The 24,167-nt window shown below is 45.6% G+C and overlaps 1 protein-coding gene across 1 annotated transcript in view; it reads right to left on the bottom strand.

Annotated features, from left to right (window-relative positions):
* gli1 (GLI family zinc finger 1) overlaps positions 1-24,167 on the bottom strand; it is a 59,692-nt gene that overhangs the window by 3,321 nt on the left and 32,204 nt on the right. The window contains exons 2-12 of the mRNA XM_088924568.1: positions 9,788-9,893; positions 7,386-7,531; positions 6,533-6,634; positions 5,593-5,788; positions 4,887-5,049; positions 4,273-4,380; positions 3,758-3,898; positions 3,076-3,225; positions 2,636-2,800; positions 2,145-2,387; positions 165-447 (exon numbers count right to left, since the gene is read on the bottom strand). Coding sequence (XP_088780694.1) covers positions 165-447; positions 2,145-2,387; positions 2,636-2,800; positions 3,076-3,225; positions 3,758-3,898; positions 4,273-4,380; positions 4,887-5,049; positions 5,593-5,788; positions 6,533-6,634; positions 7,386-7,531; positions 9,788-9,858 — 1,768 coding nt within the window. The 5' untranslated portion in view covers positions 9,859-9,893. The remainder of the gene's footprint in view (positions 1-164; positions 448-2,144; positions 2,388-2,635; positions 2,801-3,075; positions 3,226-3,757; positions 3,899-4,272; positions 4,381-4,886; positions 5,050-5,592; positions 5,789-6,532; positions 6,635-7,385; positions 7,532-9,787; positions 9,894-24,167) is intronic.

The following is a 24,167-nucleotide window of genomic DNA, read 5'->3' as shown; positions in this document are numbered from 1 at the left end:
AGATCTGTTAAATGCACAGGGTAAAGAGGAGGAGGATTTGAAGGCGATATTTATGGACAGAATACAGATATTCAGTGATCAGCCAAACAAATACAGTGGTGGTAATTTTTCAGCAGTTTTGGGGGGCAATCTGATGTGTTCTGGAATGATTGCAAACCGCTTACTGGGGAGTGCTGGAAGTTTGGCGTTACGGCTGGGGGGCGTCGGTCGGCGAATGTGCTTCAGCTTGTCAATTTTCAGGTTCTCGAGCCGTTTCAAGGCCTGGGCGGACATGCCCGCTGTGCCCACTCCTTCCCCTGCCACACCCTCCTCCAGGGCAGTGAGGTCTTCCAGACTGCCACCGGCATTGGCATTCATCTCCACTCCGCTGTCATTGTTGTTGGCACTCCCCAGAGGGGATCTCTCACTACTGCATGATGACTGGCCTCCAGGGCTGGGCTGAGACTTCTGAACCGTGTGGACAAAGAGAGAAGCAGCTCCTCTTAGGAATGAAAACAATTTCCTGGCTCAATACACATTTGTACTTGATTAAAGCACTTGTTTTATTAGATCTTTTGGCTGCTTTTGATGAAGTTGAATGTATGATTCTGTAAAATCACGTGTTCTCATGTTGGCCTTACCGGTAAACGTTTCGAATGGTTTATTTGTAAAAGAGTGACTTTACATCTGAGTTGGATACTGCATGGAGTTCCTCAGGTTTCCATCCTTGGTCACTAATTTTTGTTATTCTTATTTTATTTTTTTAACTTTTTATTTAGCAATGAAAAGATTTACAAACAGAACGCGTCCAGAACAGCAAAATAAACGTTTCCCTTCATCTTTCACTTTTGTTACATTATGTATGTACAGATAAAATAAACTATTTACATTATGCCGTTTTTATTTAAGTACTCAAATTCACGTGTTACTCCCACTACAGATGGCAATAACCACTCACAGTTACTGTTTGCTAAAAAATGCTAAAAAGAAGAATAGCTATAAATTGTTTGAAAATATATTCAGTTACCACTTAGTTTTAATTAATCACTAGGAAGTTGTTATGGACATGCTGTGACCCAATCAAAGTTTCATAGACCTAATGTTTGATAGAAAGCTCTATCATCTACCAAAATAATCTGGTGTTACACTGTACTCTGATCTCTCTTTAGTTTCACTAAATGTCTTCTGTTGTTAAAACAACATTTTGCAATCTCAAACATACTGCTAGATTATAAACTGTTCTTGACATTTGGATGGTAGATACATGTGTTTGTTACTTTACTGCTCGATTTTAAAAAAGCATTTTCTGGTATTCCCTTTACTAAAATCAGAAACTGCACCTTGTTCAAAAAGCCAATGTGAGACTTCATTCTCACACTAGGAACTCTCAACATGCTACATCAAATCTAGGACTAGGATCTTTTCTAGGAGCAATTCTTTAAAATGACTCTGTTAATGCACAGAGCTCTGCATCATCGAGGTCCATTATATCTTCAGGACCAATATATTTGACAGATTTGGTATGCTCTCCAAAATCTGCAAACCTTGACTTGCTTTTGAAAACAAAACACATGAAAACATGAAAGCCTTTGCAATTACACTTTTCGTTTATAGAATTATATTCCAATAGATTTTGGGCAGAATGAGACATTTAGTTCTTTTTAATCAAAATTGAACTCATTTATAGATGACATTTTTAATCAATGTTGACTTTGTTGTGTGTACATGATGACTGCTTGGTTTTTATTTTTGTGCAGTGCCAAGGGGAAGCTTTAGTATGAAGAGTGATGTATAAAACTAAATTTGACTTGACTTGAGCTCTAACCCTGTGTGTTTTTGCAGTGTCCTGTGGAATCACTGTAGAGATACTAGTATAATACCATACACAAAATTAGCCTGCATCTGCCCAAAGAGACCATTTTCAGTCTTATCTGCTCTAAACACACACAGTGCCATTGACCAGGGCTACTCAATCTATAGCTCCTCCAGTCCAATACATCCCATGCCTTTTGCTTCATCAAGAAAAAATAATTGTTACATTGTCAATCAATAGGATCAATATAACAATGAAGGTACTCGATGGAGCAAAAGTATGCAATGCTAATATGGTTAAAAAGCATATCTATGGCTTCGTAGTTTTTTGTCTAAGATTTTATGTCACTCACTAGCAAGATGTCTGGCACGAGCAACTTGCAGTCCTCCCGGCGGCCCTCCTCCTTCTCCAGGTGTAGCTCCTGGCCCTGTCCAGCAGCGGGCAGACTGGCCCCCGGAGGGCGGGGCCCCGTATCCCCGCGGTGCTTCTTGGTGATGTGCGCCTCGGGGCCATGGACGGTTTTCACATGCTTGCGGAGCGAGCTGGGGTCTGTGTAGCGCTTGGTGCAGCCGGGGATCTTGCACACGTAGGGTTTCTACACAGGCAAAGGAACTTTTGAAACCATGGAAGCTACTAGATGCCTTGGCCCCTGTATTTTTGCTTAGAAGTGCGGTAGTATGTCTTAAAGCAAGTAGTATTTAAGTAACAATTCTTTTGAAGCATGCTTTCTTTCCCAAGAGCTTTATCACATAAGCGTTAGACTTGTCCTGTGGGGTCATTAATATAAGAGCTGAGAATGTGCTCTTCAAAAGAAGAGAGTCCTTGTACTGAAAAGACACAAACCTCGTTGGAGTGGGTTCTGTTCTGGTGCTTGGCCCGGTCTGAGGCGTTGGAGAAGGCCTTGTTGCAGCCTTCGTGTTCGCACACGTACGGCTTCTCTCCGGTGTGAGAGCGCAGGTGAGTCTTGAGGTTCTCCAGGCGCGAGTACGCCTTGTTGCAGCCTTCGAACTGCAACACACAGGGACACAGATGCTCTTTTACAGCCCTCAGAAGCCAAAGAGATAAATCTAGGTTTTACAGTTTAATGAACAACTAGTCTTGTTACTGTCTTTAACCAACTTTCCAACGTCTCTCAATTCATTAACTTCAGCATCCACCTTGTTTTTCCTTCTTTATATATTTTTTTCCGTCTTACCTATTTACCTAAAATCCTCCTTAAGCTCCACAGTTAGCTCAGTGGTGTTTTTAGCCTGGCTGTACCTGTCCCTAATGCTCTTACTCACAGTGCATTTGTGAGGTTTCTCTCCAGTGTGCCGCCTCATGTGAACAACCAGCATGTACTGGGCCTTGAACGGGCGCTGCTCTCGTGAACAGTCCTGCCAGTGGCACACAAACTCCTTCTTCTCCCCATGGATGTGCTCATTGTTGATGTGCTGTGGACAAAATGCACAGTCTAAAAGCAGAGCTTGCCAAATTTACAACCTCGGGGACCCATAATCCTGCAGATATTCTACATCTCCTTAAACTCTGAATAATTATAAATTGTTCTGTACACCTGTGCAACTGAGGTTTAATCAGTTTATCCCTACTCCACAGCCTTGAGCTTTTCTTCACTGTCATAAAGGGAGCTAGGAAAACTACAGATGTGTAAGACAGGAAAATCACTTAAGATTTGCACACAGGCTAACTTGTGCTACTTTTGTCTTTTAAAGTTAAAAGAAATTCTCCATATGCAGCTGATATCTAGACCCTTTAGCTTTCCATCGCAATCAATGCTCAGACATTTTTGTAGAGTAGAAATTGTTTTGTTCGCTTACTCATTCTCTGGCCTGTACCACAGTGGCACTAATCCTGGTCTCTGAATTTTAAGGTCTGCTAGACTAGTTGTTGCACTAAATAGTTGCTAGTGTTGTCTTAGCACAGGGTAGATGTGCCAATGTAGAGAGGCCACCCCATCCTCCTCACATGGACAAGCTGTTCCTGGGTGTCAAACTCCTTGCTGCAGGCCTCCCAGTGGCAGTTCGTCTCGTACACAGCCTCTGGCTCCGGTTTCCCGTCTTCTTTCTCCAGGTCTTCCCGACCATCCAGCATTCCCATCAGTGGGTCCTGCGTGGCACAGGAGAAACACGTCAGCTCCAAGCATATACTGTACACATGGGGCAGTCCGGAACGCCACTTCTGGAGCTCACACACACAAGGCAGGGGGCGGTGCGGTGGCTCTGTGGCTAAGGATCTGCGCCTGTGGCTGGAAGGTTGCTGGTTCAAATCCTGCGGCCGGCAGAGGAATCCTACTCCGTTGGGCCCCTGAGCAAGGCCCTTAACCCCAGCTGCTCCAGGGGCACAGTATAAATGGCTGACCCTGTACTCTGACCCCAAGCTTCTCTCTCTGTCTGTGTGTCTCATGGAGAGCAAGCTGGGGTATGCGAAAAGATAAATTCCTAATACAAGAAACTGTATATGGCCAATAAAGTGATCTGTACCTGTGTCCCAGTGGAGGATGGGCTGGGCACGTCCCCCTCTGATCTCTCCTCCAGGCCCTTCACACTCAGGCTGTCCAGAGAGCTTCCCATCACTGGCTCTGTTTTCATCTGAAACCATACAGCACAGTCCAGTTCCCACCATGCTTTCATCAAACACCAGACATGTTACACTGACCTCCACTTGTCTCATTTTATTTGTCCTGCACTGTCTAATATTAAATCAATTTCTGTCCCGTAGTATTTTAAGTACTTAAATAAATATGAAATACTTAATTGAATAATTGAAACATGTAGTTTCACAGGAAGTGGCACACAAGTATTTATCTCAAGACAAAGCACAAAAAGCATATAACAGTCTCTGTGCTTTTGAAACCAAAAATCCACTCCAGAACTTCCAGTGCTTTACATTTTATTTAAAAAAATAGCATTGTATAAGCAGCTGTCTCCCTAACGTATCATTTCAAATTCTCACATGTAAAATTCAGAGATCAAAGAGAGACCAGCGGAAGAAGAGTGTTTTTTTTATGGTGGAGTGGTGCTGTAGAAAACAAGGGAAAACGTGCGCTGGCTGTTCATCTCCCTTCATCATGGCTGGCTGGGCCTGAGCTACTCACGTGGCAGTGCTTCGGGGGGCAGTGGAGCCGGGGGTTGTGTGACAGCAGGCGTGGAGGGGGCTGGGGTCCGTGGGGGGGGTGGCTGAGGGGAGGACCAGGGCTGAACATTGAGCCTGGAGGCTTGGCTTGGTGGTTTATCGAGCAGGAGTACCCCAGAGATGGGCTGGAGGAGGGAGAAAGAAGAGGGACCGGTCAGTCCGCTTTACAGTGTAACAGCACAATTGTGGAAATTAAAACACCTCCTAACGGCCAGTTTTGTATCACCCTGGCGGTGTAGAACAGACCCACAAGATAACCAACAACTGGAGGTGAAGAACCACTGTGTGTGAGAAACCTTCTCTGGAGCTTTGAGTACTGTGTCAGTAGAGTAATTATATCAGCAATTCTATTTTCTGATACCCGCCCGCTTAGCGATGTCTCACAGTGTCTCACAGTGTCTACATCTCGACAGTGATGACCTTCTGTGCCCAGCCGGGGAGAGTGAGGAAACGCAGACGGGATCCTCCGACCCGCCCACCCACTGAGCCATGTGTCCTTTCATCACGGCCACAGTAAAATGTGGGAGAGGTGGGCTTTTTCTGTAGCGCACATCTAACCTGCCCGCTCGGGCGCTCGTGTCTGTGCTGTGCTAACGCTTCTCTTCTGTGCGTGTTTCTGGGAGGCGCGGCGGTGTTTGTAACCCAGTTCGGACGCGTGCGTGTCTGACCTCATGGCACCCACAGACAGGTGCCCGTAGGAGCCATTGGCAGACCCGCAGCGGGCGTTGATGTAGGCCACCAGTGAGTTGGGCGAGGTGCGGATCATGGTCTGCAGGTCCACGCTGGCGTCGGAGAGGGGAGAGATGGACAGGGCACGCTTCTTACTGAGCTTCAGCATGGAGCGGGGAGTTGAGAACCGAGATCCTGAGAGAAAGGCAAAGAGGGGGTGGAGAGGAGCTTTGAGAGCACAACTGACAGGATGCACTTGTTACACAGTAGTGTGGTTTGTTTCAGACTCCCTCCGCCCATTGAGTAAAGAAGTGCCTCTTGTTCCAACCCTGAGAACTAGAGGTCGTTCTCATACACAATGGACTGTCGGTGTCTGGAACTGGCTGTCTTATCTACCCTTTGTTGTTGAAGCTTATACACTTGCTTCCTTCAAGAAGCTTGAAGTCTGCTTGAGATCCATGGATCAATCAGCTACTAGCCACCAAACAAACTAGATCAAATGGACTCTTCTGTCTGCACCCTGCCTTACAATCTAATGTTCTCAGTGTGGACACAGTAAGAGGCTGCGGAATCTGAGAGGATGAATGAGAAGAGAAGGAAGATAGAGAATAGAGAAACATAGCAAAAGGTTGATGAAAGGCAGTGTTATATCCACAGTATGCATTTATAAATATAGAGTGAATGAGAGTATTTACAGTATATAAAAAAGAGGAAAACTGCCAGCAAAGGTATCGCCCACTATAATGAATCTGAACAAAATCGCCCTTATTTGCAATGTATTATTTAAGGGAAATCTGTCCAGTGATGGATAACAGTGGCACAGAAAAACACCTCTTCACTATCTTTGTAGAGACGGAAAACCTTGTGAACTGTGAGGGTAGAAGTTCTGTAGGTGCCACCACTTTGTCCTGAACACTTGTACGTTGTGCTGCCCCTTACCATCTCCCGAGCCAATGTGCTCGCTGTCGGCTGGGTTCACCCCGAAGCTGTGGTGGGTGGCCATCAGGTTATTCTGGTTGCAGTAGGGGCCTCCGGTACCTCCTGGGGAAACGCAGAGACACTGCATGAAACAACCCCAGCGCATCGTAACACTTGGAGACTTGGAGATTCAGTAGACAAGATCAAGGCTGGAGAAAGACGTGGCAACTGAAATTATATCATACTTTTTGGGGGGTGCCAGTGCTCACAAGAACAGGTACTGTAACAGGCATGTGGTTCCATAACTTTCTTAAGAGAATTGTTGTGGATTCCCCTGGTAATGAGCTATGATGTTGTGCTATGAAATGAGATGAGTAGGTGTCATGTTCCAAGAGCGGTTATTTTATTACAGCCAAAATATGACAAAAAATGATAAATCATCCATCCATTTTCCAACCACTTCTTCCATTTCAGGGTCATGGGGAAGCTGCAGTCTATCCCAGCAAGCAGCAGGTGCAAAGCTGGGAACACCCTGGACGGGACGCCTGTCCATCACAGGGTAGACACAGGCACGCACAGTCTTTGGACTGTGGGAGGAATTTAGGCACCTGGAGGAAATCCACGTGAACACAGGGGGAACATACAGACTCCACACAGACAGCACCCCAGGAATTAAACCCAGGGCCCCTGCGTTGTGAAGCAGCAATGCTAACCATGCCTCCCATGATAACTCATTTCAGATGTTAAACCTAACTCAATTCTAATATTTCCGACTGCTGAACTGTCACCTATGTTGTCTATTTTTAGCAAGGTGCAGTATGAAGGGGGAGCTGGGAACTCTCCTGTTGCCAAAGACTAGTTGAACATCACTCACCCTCAGCAGGAGGCAGGCCACGAGGTCCCATCATGCTCAGTGAGGGGTGAACATGGGGCGACCGCAGATAAGGGTCCATGCAGGAACCTGGAGTCATGGCAGGGGGCATGGGGTTGAACATGGGTCTGCTGGCTGCAGGCTGGCTGCTGTGGGGCGGAGGGTGGACCAGAGATACATCAGAGTACACAGGGCTGCCAGATGGAGCCAGACTGGAGAAACACACACAGTACAAGACAAGTTGGCACATTAGCACCAGGTTAAAGTGTAATGGCACTCTATTTTTAATGCTGCATTTCAGTGGAGATGGCAGTTAAAATATTCTGTGATTGACTCTTGTGGCAACACACTGCTTTTATACTGATATTTTCAGCTAGAATTTCTAGGCAAACCAGCAACTCAAAACTACTTTTATATGTTTGTACAACTGCTATGCACCGATTGCAACTTGACCAGATACTATCATAAGCCGCTTTGGATAAAAGCATCTGCCAAATGAATAAATGTAAAGTTAGATACTCTGCAATGCAAATTCATCATCTTTGCAATGTCTTATTTTCTCCACTAGAGGGGGTTAGAAGTTTGCAATGTGCCACTTTCACCACTAGAGGGAGTCTGACTCTTTCTCACTGATGTGATGTAATTTAAGACAGACACACAGACTCAGCCTCCCTCCTCTGTGACTGCATCTCACAAACGGTGTGCATTTGGGTCATTATGAGAGGGAGGACAGCCTCAGCACCACATCACTTCCAGCATTTATATAGTATTAGCCTGCAATAGAGCTGCATCAGCAGCCCCTGTATGGCTACCCTTGCTGTCTGGCTGGATTGCTGACTCTGTGATCTCCCCAAAATTTCCTTAGCCCTGTGGACAACATGCTCACATCTGTACTGTCCATTTTACATCTTGCCCTCTTGAAAAGCCTTCTTTCACAGAGCATATTTGTGTATAGGTCTAGTCTTCTCAGTGAATGGTAGCAAACTGAACTAGACACATGCAGAGTGAGTGCCGATGTGTTGCTAACTTTGTTCATCCTATGAAAATATAAACACCCTTAATAAATCACAGAGCCCCACTGCCTGTATATATATAAATACCTGAGTGCATGATTGCACAAATGATAAAATAGCTCTCATTAGGACAGGATATAAAGGGATCAGGCTCCCAATGCATAGCTGTTGTATGCTTTTACAGTATATTAAGAACTCCTATGACAAATTATTGTGCATATTTGCATCTGTGTGTACATTTCTATACATATGCTTTAGATATAAAGTGACCATAGTTTAAGAAAAAATATTTTCCATATGCTTATGCATGCTATCAGTTCTGAAGAATACTGTATTTAAAAGTCACACTCTTCTGGAAACCAGTTCTTCTATAAACCCTTTGAGATTTCTGCAGAAAACCAAGAAAACTGTCGTCGTCTTAAAAAAAGTCTGCCTGGCTGCTGTCGTGAAAGCATTGCGTACTGCAGCATTTGGGAGCAGACTGGAGCTCCTCGTTCCCTCCTGCTCTGTGCAGACAGAGCCTTCTCTCTCGTCTGGCCCTGCCTGCTTGCCTTCCTAGCGGCCGAGAGCTGTGCACATGGATTAGGTGAAACATGAGTCAGGGTGCAGTCATGCACACCAGCCCATGGATGGGCTGAGCCAGGACATAATTAGCAGCTGTCATAAAGCGGGCTGACATGGCGTTCTCAACCTGGGTGGCATCAGGAGGGAAGGAGAGGGGGGAAGAGGGAGAGGGAGAGGGGAGGGGCGGGAGGAGGGCAGGACAGGGCCGAGCTATCCATCTCTCCGCAGAGCCAGCACGGCTCTCTGACAGGTCAGCCCTGAACTGGCGGCCACGGAGCACCGTCTACCAAGAGTGTATCCCCTGTAGAGCAACACTTCTGATACATTATTTTGTTCTGGTGGTGGGAACCTACCACGTTTCCCTCCTGTAAAATATGGAGGAACCTCTGTTTCCTATGCATTTAACTATGCGAGTCTAGAATGTCTTCAAAACAACTATAAATGTCCCCAAAAATGGTTAAACAGGCAGTTAACAAGAAGAGTGATCTATTTATTTTGATGGCTTTATTCTTGATAGTCTTGAGACCACAAGGAATGGATCAAAAGAGTGATCAGCCTGACAGAGGCCTGCAGGGTGAAACTGTTTGGGATTGTTCACAATCGAGACATCCAGTATGTGGGTACAAGCTGTGAGTCCATGTTGACTGTATCTGTTACCTCTGGCTTTCAAAACGTCACAAACGTTTTCCATGTATGTGCATTGTAAAGCTGTGGTTTTTAAAATGGAAGTGAGGAGGTGGTAAAATACATAGGTTTTTCCCAAAACAGTGATTTTGAAAGCATGAATGATGCCTGTATCCTGTTTTCCCGAGTTGTTCTGAGACTTACCCTCTGGCTGGCTGACTGGGGCCAGACTCATAGTGATACAGGCCCTGGTGTGGCTGCATGTCAACTGGCATTGGAGCTTGGAATCCTGGGATACTGTCGTCAAGCCCTGGAGGACCAAACGCAACAATATTAGGCTAAGGCTTTATTGATAATTAAAGTCCATGAATGGATTATTATACAATTATCTACAAATGTTGATAACTTTATCTGACATTTGAGTCAGAGCAGATGTAGCTACACACGTGTAGCCCAAAAAGTCAAAGCAGTGACGAAGCTAACAGAATATGAGGTATCATCCATCCATTATTGGAAAGCCCCAGATTCCTGTTAAGGGCTATAATTTTTTAATAATATTTATTATACTGTATGTGTATGTGAGTGTGTGTGTGCGCGCATGCTCATGTTGGTTGCTGAGATTTTCTGTGGTTCCTATGAGAAGATGACTTGAAGTTGGTACAAAACCTCCCCCTGAAGCACGGTCCTTTAGGACTATACTGTGGGTGGGATGTTATTATATTGCAGGGCACACACAAGTAAGCATATAGGATAGGAACAATGCGGAAACACAATTTAAATCAGCCGGTATCTCTTTGGGAAGAAGTAGGAAACTGGAGCACTTGGAGATAACCCATTTGCACTGTGTAAGACCATGCATACTCCACACAGATGGATCTCCAGGCTGGAATTGAAGCCAGGGTCCTGGGGTTGTGAAGCAGCAGTAAAAGATGCCACACCACAGTGCAGCTTTATGAGAGATGTAAGACTTTCATCATTTAATAATGTCTAATTTACTCTAAATCCCAACCTCTAATATAACACAAGGTTAACAGGCTGTAACAGGCAGCTAACACAGGGCTAGCAGTGGGTTTTTATTGGTCTCCTGCTTGTGGCAGTAACACCTCTGACCCTGACTTGTGTTTGAGTTGGAATACTTATCCTTTAGCAGTATCCTTTAGCACATTGTCTAACTTCATTGAGCTAATTGAAATTAACAAGGACGGTAAAAGAAAGGACAGGAAAGAAAGGAAAATCCTGTACTAAGTCACGGGAGAATGTCAGACCGGTCAGTGTGTAATTTGAAGACTGGATCAACATGCCTTAATCAAGAGGAGATTTTTTTAAATAGGCCTTCTTGAGTTGGCTTCTCTGGGAATGTCCCAGGTTTCACTATTTTTAATACAACACAGGATTAAGGGCGGAAAAGAACAACTTCCTCATGCTAACTCATTAAGGAAACAGTTATTGTTTTATTGGACAACAAGAAAAGACGTGTGGGACTTCTGATCCTTGCAGTGTGTATGCATAATTTACCCTTGTAAGCCACAGAGCACTTAGACTGGCCTACCTACTCATTACACTAAGTGACTGTGCTAAAGGATGTATAATACACTTTAAAGGAGATATACCATGGAATACAGTTTGTTTACAGAAGTAATTATAATGCCATAATACGCAGAGTGATGTTAAAACCACTTTTTAACTTGACTGAAAAATGGCACAGTATCTAGTCATTTAACTGCAGTTAATTTTCTTAACCTTTTATTGCAAAAGACTGCAGAGTAGCTTATCATTATGTAAAAACAGCCCTTTTGATGAAAGGCTAGCAACATGCAGACACGTGCTAACCACACTCATTCCGAACATTTTTCAACTTGGGGATTTTGTAACACAGATGCAGACAGTGGGAGCATAGGTTGCTAGTTTTTTTTTTGTCAAATTGAACTGAGACGTTGGTGAGCAAACCTTAAAGCGTTTAAAATTGGATTTTTACTCCAAACCCCTTATCCTTACAAGTGTAAGGTGAGCACTGAACGGCATCAGTGTTGTGTTAAGAAAACTGTTCTGTTAAGAGAAAAACAAGCTGTTCTGTACAGTAAGCACTAAAGTAAGCACTGCAGCTGTCGTGGCCCAATAAATGCCTCCAAAAGAGCCTCCCAAGCCCACAGAACACAGGCACACCTGCTGCGGGAGTAAGAGAGCCATGTGGTTACAGGGTAGCCCGTCCATGCTTGCCACTGTAGAATGGCAGTGCCCCGCCTGTGGGACTGTGGGAAATCTCCACCTGATCAAGAGCTGTTTTGAACTGAGACTGGATGGAATTCAGCTTCTCCATGAATTTCGATGGCCCTTGTCATTTGCACAAGCATGGCCCAGATGATTGATCTGGTTCTTTAATTGAGATAATTGATTCACTTCTGCTTAAGACGGCTTAAGATTATAAGACAACACTGTCTTTTACTTAAAAAAATGAAGGCTACATACCGCTGTTGTTTAAGCACAAACACAACCTTTGCCGAAGAACACCATGGGAGAGTGAAATCGAGTTTGTTCTGTGTCGTTGTAGAGGGGACAGGTCTGCCCTACGATGGATAATTTTTAAGAAGTGTGCCTTGCAGCTCAGACAAGGGAATTCCAGACCCGGCTGCAGGTCACAGGGCGTTAAAGACGAGCAAGCTTAAACGTCTCCATATCGTGGAGAATCGGATCGACTACGCTTTCATGTGGCTAGGCCAGCCCTCTGGAATCCTCTGTGCCTGTGGTGATCTCCCAGCCACAGGTGCCACGGACCTCTATTTTAAGTAAATATTTAATGGCAAATACAGACCTGCTGCTGAAGCATGCGGTACATCATTTGTGGTGAAAGAGCGATGTTATTTTAAAACCTTCACATTAATCACGAGTTAACTAAACAATCTTTTTTCTCTCTCTTTTGTTTGAAGAGCCAGGTTTTCAAAGTCCCTTCCATTTTCCTGGCGTCACGTGGGAGCTCTGAAGACAGTACCAGCGCTCTCGCAACGCACACCAGTTTCTGCAACTGGAAACAATTTGCGAAGGCACAACCACGCTTTGTTAAGAAAGCCCTTAGAAAAATTCTGGGTTCAGGACACAAACCTATGTCTGGCGTTTCTGGTCTCATGTTGTTATTACTGTAGGTGACGCACAGCTGGATGTGCTTCAGCATCCGGCTGTCCAGCTGTTGAGCTTGTAGACAGATGTTAGTAGAAACTGCAAACAGCAGCAGTGTTGGTGTATATTATGACCTTCCTGTAGCTGTGAATTGGATAGTTAGACAAAAATGAAAAACAGTTTACAGGGCATTAGAAGATGACAAACTAGTTTTTAGAAATCTTCCCGTACGCTCATCAACTCTTGGGATGTTCAGCTCCTGGGTCCTGGGTGCAGGTCCAGGCTGGGATGAATCTGTACGGAGTTGATGCCAAGTATTCCTGTCTCCTCTCACTTTCAAATACACGCGTGCTTGGTGAATGGGTGTCTCTAGATTGTTCCACTGTTTCTTGTGTTAAGACTGTGATATATGTCCCATCTAGGGACCTTGTTCCTCGTGCCTCTGGGCTGAGCTGTGGGTTGCTATGCCCTCTCTGATATGGCTGGATGGATACCCATCCAATTTGAAATACAGAACTGTTTTCAGATGCGACTCCTAAGTGAAGTTTCCTCTGCAACTGAAGAAAGATTGAAATGTGGACAGTATATGCAATCGTTTTCTAACTAGCATCATCTCAAGATCCTGACAGATTGTAGGACTGGGTCTTTAAGTTAAGGATGCTGCACAGATGATCCATTATAAGTAAAACATGCTTTTGGCGTGCAATGTGTTGCTCAGTGCAGTTCAACAGGCTGCACAATTCTCCAATTGTTGCTGCAGTACGGGAGTTACTACCTTCCTCTTTCCCTCTGCCAGCAACTAAATTAGCTGAAATGGTGAGGACTTTAATACGGTACAAGAAACGGCACAGTACCAGAAATGGCATACAGTAACAGGATGAAAAAATATGCTCAAAAGCACTCAGGAATTAAGTTGTGTTTTGTTGTATATGACACATGACTCTGCGCAGGAATCGCCTTCTTCAAGACACTTTACTGATGACGGTAACTTTTTAAAGCACCTGTCAGCACCTGTCGACCAACGAACCGCACCCATTTGCAGACCCCTGCCTGCCAGTAGAAACATGGCATGTAGGCGATGATGCTGCTTTTGGCACAGCTTATTTACACTTCAAAGTAAATAAATGACTAACGCGACCACTTCCCACTACTGTTCATCTGTGTAAAGGTGCACTTTGCAGAGCTTTGTGAGGAGAAAGAGCCTGTCCTTTCAAAGCCACATATTAGCCTTCAACACTCAGTATAAACAAGCAGTGATGTGTGGCTGGCTGAGCGGAGCTGCAGAGCCGCTAGAAAGTGTACAGCAAAGGATGTCTCTGCACATTTCAGAAGATCGCTCTATTGGCAGAACAGGGCAAAAACCAAGGATACAAGGGCATCGTTCACTTATAAGCTGAAACGCACTGAGCACACAGGGGTTATTTGATCATTTCCTCTGTGCTCTGGGGCTTTTATGCAGAACGACATCCCTGCAGAATTTCCTCAAGAGGAGGGAGCCCCCATCATTTGTTGCTATGTCTCTTAGCCTCGCAATCAAACCTGACAATCTTGGTGATTAAAGCTGACTGAAGGCAGCTCTTAAACTGAGATGACTTGTAAAAGCACAGTGCTGGAGCATCAGTGATTACACTCTCCCCTCTCCTGTTGTTGCGAAACAGAAAGCGTATCCCAGACGACTCATTTTGGAGATCCGCCCCATCTCTGACTGATCGCTTTCTGCGTCTTGTCTTCTCTACGCCTCCTGCGAGCGCGACAGTCGCTTGGCACTGACAAACAAATGGCGTGGAGGCAAGCAACTGCAGTGAACGCAGAGACAAACTTGGAACGAGCGAGGGACATGCACACAGAAAGGCTGCTCAGAGGCCTCCTGTCTCTCTCCCTCTCGCGAGTCCTGCTCCTGCAGTCTCCCCCCGTTCCTTCTTTCTGTGCAACCCGCCCAGCCCCCCTTCACCCCTCCCGCAGAGTAAAATTACAAGCGAGGTGGGTGTTCTGGGGTTTGTTATGACTTGGAAGTCGATAATGGCTGATATAATGTAGCCAGCCATTCCTAATGTGGCTCAGCCTGTGGGGGATTCTGTTTTGTTTAGTGCAGAGGAAGGCAGGATTGTGGGACTTTGGCCAATCAGAGGGCAAATTCTACCAGTTTGCTCTTTTCTTCCCTCCCCCTGGTGTTTTTCTTCTCTGTGGTGAACTGGCTTTTTAAGATCCCTTTACCCAAGTCCCTTCCCTCCTCCCATCCCCCCCAAACCTATAATCTTCTGCAATCCACCAGTTCTGGGGTGTCCTATATAGAGATTAGGGCTTTGGTTGTTACAAACAAGTGTGGGTTTTGATTGATGGGTAACTTAGTACTTGTTCTTTTTTTGTTTGCTGCTAAGAACATTGTGCTGCTGTTTGAGCTATAAAAACCAAAGCAGACCAGTAAGGAGCTCCGTTTTTGAACATGGGCTATTGTGATGGTCAGTCTCCCGACGCACAAGCATAGCTTGTTAGTGCGCTGGGTGAGGCAGAGCTACACCACTTCCCACATAGCCAGCAAGCACCGGGCCAGCGACGGCACGAGGTCAGTTTGGGTACACCGCTTTGGTGGCAGCTGGTGAGTTGTTGGCGAGTTTCAATATTACGCTTGGCCTTCATTAATGGCCTGTTTTCAGTGAAAAGGACAGTCTCCTTTTATATCTATTTCCTGTTGTTATACCTATTCAAGTTGAGATTGGTGTCTTTAAGAACAAATACATTTTGGGGGTGGTGGATAAACCATGTTGAAAAGGTGTGCTGTAGAGGTGACACAGGAACATGAGAGTGTTAGGAGAAGAAAGCAAAAAGCAGGGCCAGTTTATTAAACAATAATGACAAAGGATCCCAGCTGGTTGTGAAAATGTACGATAGGCTGTTTCAGACAACTCTTTGTGAAATGGAGTGCTTCCTATTGTGAATCTCGCATTCCTCCTTCTTTAATTTCCACTTAGAAAGCTGTGCTCCATATCCTGTGGTTTAGCTTCAAGTGTATCTCCCCTGGGTTGTCTTTATCAGTATCAGTGAGGATTTTGAATACTTGAATTTAACTTGTCGTGCCTTTTCTATGGGACTAAAGAGACTGAAGTTCCTTGGGCCTGAAAAGTGCAAGTCTGAGGGCACTTAATTTTCTAACTGAATTACAACTGTTGTGTCAAATTGCACAGCTGTAGTGATCCACAACTGTCTACCTCTGGAAACAGCTGCACACAACTCAGAGATGTTTTTTTTGCTTCTTTTTGGTTATTTTATTTTGTTGCCCAATTGCATTTTAACAAAGGCAGAAAATATTTGCTTTTACTTTGCCTACTGTATGCTTGCAAGCTAATGCACTGCTAAATATAATTTAATAGGATATTTCAATTAAGAGGGAACTCACTTCATCCGCCAGTGAAGTGCAGAACGGCACCAGCCTGGACTACAAACAGCTGCCATTCTGCACATCAGATCAGGCAGACAAGAGACATTATTTGGTTTCACAATTGTCGCATGGGAGCCGAAACCTATCCCAGCAAGCAACAGTACAAAGCACCCTACGAATTAAACTCAGGACCCCGGCTCTTCTGGGGAGCAATGCTAACCACTGCACCACCTTCCTGCCCTAGGTATTTGCATATAAAATAAAAATGTCACAAAAAATCTGATTCATACAGCACAAGTCACTGTGTGAAAATTTCACATCCTGTGCACAGTGCTGGAACTGTGACAAGGTCGACACTGACTGCACTGCACTCCTTGTGTAGTGTGCAAACTCCAGGTGAGCGAAAGGCCCAGGTCTAGAAGGAACCCAGTGCACCACCTTAGCCTCAGGTGTCTCGGTTTGCATTTAATACCACAAAGCCAAGTGTTCTTTCCATACCTGTGCTGTGGCTTTCCCCTTAGAGATGTTTTAAACACCCCACTCCTGCACTGTTTCCACTCCCCTCCCTTACGGCATCACTAGGCTAAAGCACAAAGTCCACCTGTGAAAGAGACTGGCTTTCGGTGTGTGCTGTCACTGTGTAACCCAGCCTCCCTCAGAGCTTTAACACCCTCATCCAAGCCCACTGTTAGCAGCGGTCCTGGTTCTGCACCCGTCTGCTCAGCCCGTTGGATCCTGGAGCAGTTTCACGTGTGTTTCATCCATGTTCCATCCTCTCTGCACTTTCTGAGCTCCTGTTCTCCAACTTGAATTACGCACAAATTCTTTTAGACGTAATCAACCTGCACTAATGCTTTGTACATGACTGTAGTCAACTGAAAACAATGCATGTTTCTGTTTTTGTTTGAAAAAATGTATTGAGCACTACAAATTCCCTACTGTTAACAAGGTCAGAGCACCAGATCAGACTGCAGTGTAAGACCCTTCTGTTGTGAGTGATATTTAAAAAATACTCTTCATTAAAAACAACAAACAAATCTAGTTCTGAATCTTTTAAACATCAGATGGCTACCTTCTTTTTATAAGCTGGTTTATTCAAGAGATAAGTGCAAAAAAGAGAAAAAAGGTGAATGAAATGTAGACAGACTAAGCCACCCTGAAGAGAGGGGCACACGGCTCACTTTCTTAACTTGGGCAAGCTGTGTGTAAGATCAGATCACTTTATTGGCCCTATACAATTTCTTGTAGTGGGAATTTGTCTTTTCGCATACCCCAGCTTGCTCTCCATGAGACACACAGACAGGGAGAGAAGCTTGGGGTCAGAGCGCAGGGTCAGCCATTTATATGGCACTCCTGGAGCAGTTGGGGTTAAGCAGGGGCCCAACGGAGTAGGATTCCTCTGCCGGCTGCAGGATACAAACCAGCAACCTCCCAGCCACAGGCGCAGATCCTTAGCCACAGAGCCACCGCACAGCCCCATTTAAGCTTGTTAAGGAAAATATCTATGTAAAGTGTGGGAGTGTTTCACTGCTGCGTCCACTATCATGGTGTGTTAAAAAGAGGGGGTCACTGGATTTGTCTGCAGAATTTTACAGCAGAAATCCACCAAACGTAACAGGATGTACTTAAAAGGTCATGCAGACATTCTTTGTGGCAATATCCTGTGCTAAATAGGAAGATTCTCCCTTTTTATAGAAATGACATTTTTCTGCTCCCTGAGCATTTCAGCTCCCCTTGTGATCTCTGTCTCCTACCCCCTCCCTCTTATCTGAAGCTCCTCTTGTCCCTCTCCAGCATCCCTGCCTTTACTCTCCAAACTTGATCTCCCTATCCAAGATACATCTCCCATTGCTCTTTTTCCCACAGTATCCAGATCTTTCCTCGATCCATCTTCCATAGCTCTCTTCCCACTCGTATCCTTGTCTGGCCACGATCTGTCCATTTCCCATTACTCTTTTCCCACTCTTTATTTCCTGCATTCACCCTCTTCCCTCTTCCCCTGTCACGTGTGACCCTCTCCCCAGCTCTCCTCTCCTGTTCTCCAGGCCTCCCACCCACAATCCTTCACATACCTGTGGTTTCCCCCCCTCCCCCTGCCTCCTTCCACCGCAAGAGCTCTCTTTCTTTTTTCTAGCTCCCTCTTTCCTCCTCTCCCACGGTGCCTCGCTTTTCTTCTGTCCCCCTTCTCTCTCTTGCCTCGCGTCTCCGTCCCCCCCTTCTCTCTGTTTTTACACCTTCTTGCTCCCGGCTGGCAGTGCCCAGACCACAGGCAGCTCTTTGAAGTCAATCTGTTGGGAGCTCTGGAGGACAGCTGGACAGGGCTGATGTGAGGAGGGGGTGGTGTCGTCAGGGCTCTTGCAACTGTGAACCGGTGCGTTTCCACAGCTGGCACACAGCTGCACACAGCAAGAACATCTCAGAAGAGCTTCATCATCCTGTAGCCATGTTAACCCCTGATACACCAGAGCTTCCCAAATCGCCCCTCAACCTTACAACCAGGTCCTTGAACCCGTTTGCCTAAAATGGTGACGGTGACGTCATCCCCCTCACTGCGCGTAGCAGGGACCTCAGCCGCCTGGGCTGGGGGAGGTCTCCTTTAGCTCATGCGGCTGGTTCCCTGTTGCGTTACGCCGCAGACTCGGGTTCGCGCCCCAGGTGCTGCGGGACGGAATGGGGTGGCGGAGGGCACGAGCCTGCGCGGAACCGCTACGGTCACAATAGCACTTCCCTACTGCACTAGAACTGACACTGACCTGATAGAGCCCGCTGGCAGAGCAGGGCATTGCTTCAGCACCGGGTTGTGTGGCAACCGGTGACATACTGTGGGTTATCCAAACATTACCTGAGAGTCTGCTTTACTGTCATTTTGCAAAATCTTCCGAATACAGCGGCACGAAGAAACAAATCTAGAGAGGAGACTATAAAGTTTTTCACTATTATAGCCATATACAATTAGAATATTAAAAAAATAAACTTGAGAGATACTGAAAAATAACAATTAAAAAAAAAACTTTAATACCCAATGAAAAGGAAATAGTTGTATCGACCCCCTTGATACGTGGGGCCGTTATTTGACCAGATACGTCAATTGAAAAGAAAATGTCATTTCCAATGATGACGTGGAAAAGTTGCTCATTCGTGCAGCAGTACCTTTCCCGGCGCGATCCGAGAGCAGTACATTGCTCAGGCGTACAGCAGCAGATTCCTGTCCGCCAGCTGAACGCCCAGCACTCCGACTGGGAGTCCAGAGCCCCGAACTCTGGTGCCGCTGCCCCCAAACCTACAGCTCTGGGCGAGGCACAGGCTCCTGATCCTGGCATGGCTGTGCACTGCAGCACAAGCCCCACCCTGACCGACTGTGCCATTGGAGCTGGGCAGTAGACAGCAAAGATTTACAGCAGACTAAACAAATTGGTGGGGCTTGGCAGAAGCCTGTGGGAGTGACATGCTGCTTCTTAACACTTGTAGGTTTACCAGCAGGTTGGCATATTTCAGGTCAACACTTTAGACTACGTTCCGTATTATAGCCACGCCCTCTTAACACACGTCTTATGAAAACCAAGCAAGCCTCCCCAGTGAGACACAACCGAAGCTAAGGGGTCTTTCAACTCAATTCAAAATACTTTATTCATCCCAGGGGGGAAACACACCAAAAAACGTTTCAAAAGAGCTTCGTCCTCATACGGTATATCCACATTAAGCACATTAGCCACATTATCCACATTCGCCACGGCGGAGCGGTGGCTCTGTGGCTAAGGATCTGCGCCTGCGGCTGGAAGGTTGCCGGTTCAAATCCCGCAGCCGGCAGAGGAATCCTACTCCATTGGGCCCCTGAACAAGGCCCTTAACCCCAACTGCTCCGGGGGCACCGTACAATGGCTGACCCTGCGCTCTGACCCCAGGCTCTCTCCCTGTCTGTGTGTCTCATGGAGAGCAAGCTGGGGTATCCGAAAAGAGCATTCCTAATGCAAGAAATTGTAAAGGGTTAATCAAGTGATATTATTATTATTCACACCTGACAGATGAGAACATTCTATAAACCTGCACTCAAGATGTGACCTCAATTGCTGATGGCAAGTGAGGAAGGCGATGTTCCCTTGGATGTCTCAAATCCAAGGGATCTCACTGGGATCCTTTAAGGATCAGCTGGATGAGATGCATGGATCAATGAGCTTCTAGAAACCAAACTCCTGTTTGCATCCTTTCTTATGCTTTATGTGTTGGTTAAAGACATCCACCTTTACAGATATAAAATATATAGTCTTGATGCTTCTATTAAAAGGAAAGCCGTAAGACCACCTGTAGGATTTTTGACTGTGAACTGCCTGGGCTATACGGAGCATATACAGTATATATTGTAGTTGCTGGAACAGAAAAACAGGGATCGCTCCAAAACTCCTGCGTCTCCCAGCTCAGACTGGAGGCAGGGCCAAGTCCTCAGGGCTGCACTGCCTATTGCACGCAGCCACATGTACTCAGCCTCTAGTTCTTGTGTGGTCCTCCAGAGTTCATAACTAATATAGCATTTACTTTAATATACAGATGTGCGGGGAGCAGAATATCCGGCTGCATTAGTTTTAATTTGACAATAACGTGACCTCATGCTGGGGTTTTGGCTGCTCTGCCCAGGGCTGCCGTGCGCACCGTTGTGTGAAGAATGGCCTGCTGCTGATCGAATGCTTTCCTAATCAGGGAAAAAGAAGATGAACAACAAGCCCTCTCTCACATTCTTTCAGAGGCAGAGTTAACTTATTATTTATACTGTGAATATTTCCTACTTTCAAGACGCTCTGCACGTCCTTCCCACCCGATCCTAGTGCAACACCCCAGTGCTTTAAGATACCAAACTGTCTTTGGCTCCCAATTTGTTAGCCTTTTTGGAAGCCATGTATTTTCAAAAATGTAACTGCTTTCTCTTGCCTTTTCCTGCGACTTGCCCGCTATGCTATTTCTAGTGCCCTGCGGCCGCACGCCTTGAAAATCTCTTTCAGAAGATCACAATTAAAAACTGCCTCCATACAAACTCATAACCAATTTCCAGAGCCTCATAAATAAAAAACTGACAAACGTACAGTAGGTAGGTAACCAAATGCAGAAATACATCAAGGGAGGGATTGTGGAAGCTGGTACTAATAGGTGATCTCTTTTAGTAAGCAGTGGGAATCTCTGGTAGTGCATGGAAGAGCTTTGATCACTTCCCTGGCTGTCTGACCTAAGAGTGGCTGATCTCTGAAGATTACAGAGATCCCTTTCTGTCTGTGTACAATCCACACTAGCTTTATTGACATCATGGCAGGTTACACAGGTGTTACCAAAGCATTTGTGCAAAGGATATTAGTAGCTGTCATAATACTTTGCAGTACTATGCAAGACATACAGCAGTACTCTCTTCCATCCCACTCATCCTCTTTATCTCCACCTTCTTCTGTGCCCTGCTCCCCATTGCTCAGTACTTCTCAAACACCTGTGAGCAGTGCTGTGTGAAAATGTATATGCTCCCACCACCCTCTCCCAGCAACACGGCTTGTAAGGAATCCCATTGTTTTCCATTATACAATCCACCGGGAATCACAGCAGGCCCCTAATTAAGTGGAATTTGCATAACTGAGAGGCAACAAATCACCTAATCAGTACTTAACAAAAAAGGATACATGAGCCAAGCGAGAATCTGTTTGTGTGAGAGAGCAGAGATAGCGGTGTATACCCAGATTAAACCTGACTACAGCTCTTGTGACCTGAGTGCCAAGTGACATGGTTTTAAGTATAGAAGTGGAAATTTAACACATTTAGTAGAGCACTTTTAAAATTCTGGAATTATTTTTGCCACTGCTTATTTTAAAAAGCGCATTAAAATAGTCTTGATTTTCAATGTTTAGCACTGTTTTTGATTACTGGCTGTCCTTCGTTGTTCTGACTGTTCTTTGTTTAGTTTGTGTACTCTGCAAGGATTGAGTATCGTTGTATACAGCTCCACTTAAGTAAATCCCAAGAATGACAAGTATTTTCATCTCCCCTGTCAGAAATCCAGATAATGTTCTTAAACAAAGTTTCCTTTTTATGTTTGAACGGCTGCACCCTGCATTGAGTGATACTCAGGCTGCACGCGGCTTTCAAACTATGTTCAACAAGACAGTCGTACGGTATCGCATTCCAACACACGGTTTTTGCGCCCCGGTCATTCCCGTGCAGGGAAGCAGGGCAGGCCATGGTCCAAGCTTAGAGGGCCAGGCACCAGAGCTCACGGTGAACTTCCAGGATCGGCAGCGTACAACTGTGGCCTTTGAAGGAAAAAAAGTCTTGGGCTCAGGGGGGTCTTAGTTCTTCTGTTGTGTACAAACGGAAAATAAGCAGTCCAACGCAACCACAATATTTATTTTCAGCGCTCCATTAGCACGATATTAGAGCATTAGAGTTGTCTTGTTTACTTGGTAGAAAAGGGCACAACAGGAGAAGAGAAGATTCTTACAGTAAATGATTGTTTAACACTCATTTGGCTGATACAGTAGTAATAGAACTGGAACAGGGCAGGATATATATGAAAGATATGTGGGGGAGAAAGATCATCCGGACAAGGGACTAGAGGGATTGCGAGACTCAGAAAGGATCATCAAGTAAATGAAATCAAGTAGATTCCATACAGTAGAAAGAAGAAACAGTGTTTCAGCTGTTGAGCCTTCTTCAGGTGTCAGAAACACACACCTCTTCTTCTCAGTCTTCTCTCAGTCCAGGTAGAATTATTTCCTTACACTAGTGGAAATGTTTTCATCCAGTGGACCTGTAGAGGTCAGCCTACAGCACGTAGTGTCTCGGTTTTAAAGACCGGAATCGGATCCATTTTTGCCTAGAAAGAAAACCTGTGGAGAAGACCGGGAGTATCGGAGAGTACACAGTTGGAAAACGTACTGCTGGTGGGCTTTTGAATGGATTAATGAACCCAACAGCCATACATAAACGTCTGCACATCCTTTGTAGTATTTCAAGGCATTATTAGGAAAAAATGCCAAGACTAACACTATGGTGCGTTTCTTTTTGTGTCTTACTAAATGTGATCCAGCCACTACAGCCATAAAAAAAAACCCTTCTCACAGGAAGAGTGGCACACGCATGCCCCGGCAAAGTGCTGCCCGTATGGCCACCGCACGGAAATCCCGGCGAAGTGTGGCACCGATCAAGGAGCACGGTTTGAAAAAGAACTGCTTTAGATGAAGAAAGAAAAGGCGATACGAAATGGAAACAATCTGTGAGGACTGTGCTACTCGTCACTGAGCTGCAGTGGAGTCTGTGTGTGGCAGACCCCGCCCCCCCTCCCCCACTCTACATCACCAGGGTCATAAAGAGAGAGAGAGAGAAAAGACGGAATAGCCAAAATCTGGGAGAAGGAAAAGAAGAAATCTACCCATGCTTCAGCGCTCCCATTGAGAGCAGAGAGACGGAGCCATTGTGGACTTGCTGTTCTGCTCTGTATTGTCTGGCCTCATTAAGGTAGAGGGGGCAGAACAGGAGAAGCAAATCTGCAGTTCCTTTTACTTTGGGGGGGGGGGGCACTTTCTCAACTCTTGCAGTCGAAGGAGAAACACAAAAACACGCGGGTGTTACCCGCTATGTTCCTCGCTCCAAGAAAGTTGTGTCTCCGAGTTGCACAGAAGAAAGGGTGAGCTGTACCGTGAACTGAAGTCATGTCGCAGCCCTGGGTGATCAGCCGTTAGGTTAATCATCATGCACAAACGTCCGCTTGCCCTCTGATCAGAAACAGAGGCCTGAATTTGCGCTCTTACTTTGGGATGGGACTTGGTAGCCTGGGTATTGTTCAGGGCTCCAGATCACTGTCCAGAGGGCCAGAGGGCCACTGGCTCAGATCGTAGGTGGGGCACTTAAGCCAAAGTATTTTACCCTAATTATGCCAACACGCCCAACCAGGTCAATCAGAACCAAGACCTATCTAGAAACAAAACAGGTCATTGAAAGATGCTTTGGAGAAAGATGTAAAAAAATGTCAGCCAAACTACTTATTTTTAATGTACAAAGTTTTGTGTAGATCGGTATTCTTGAAAGGCAATACATACAATAAAGTTTGATAGTCTTTGTGGGCATTTGGGG

This window comes from Atractosteus spatula, chromosome 1 (genome assembly GCF_055471065.1).
Source record: "Atractosteus spatula isolate fAtrSpa1 chromosome 1, fAtrSpa1.hap1, whole genome shotgun sequence".
NCBI lineage: Eukaryota > Metazoa > Chordata > Actinopteri > Semionotiformes > Lepisosteidae > Atractosteus > Atractosteus spatula.
This window is presented reverse-complemented; position numbering and strand designations above follow the sequence as displayed.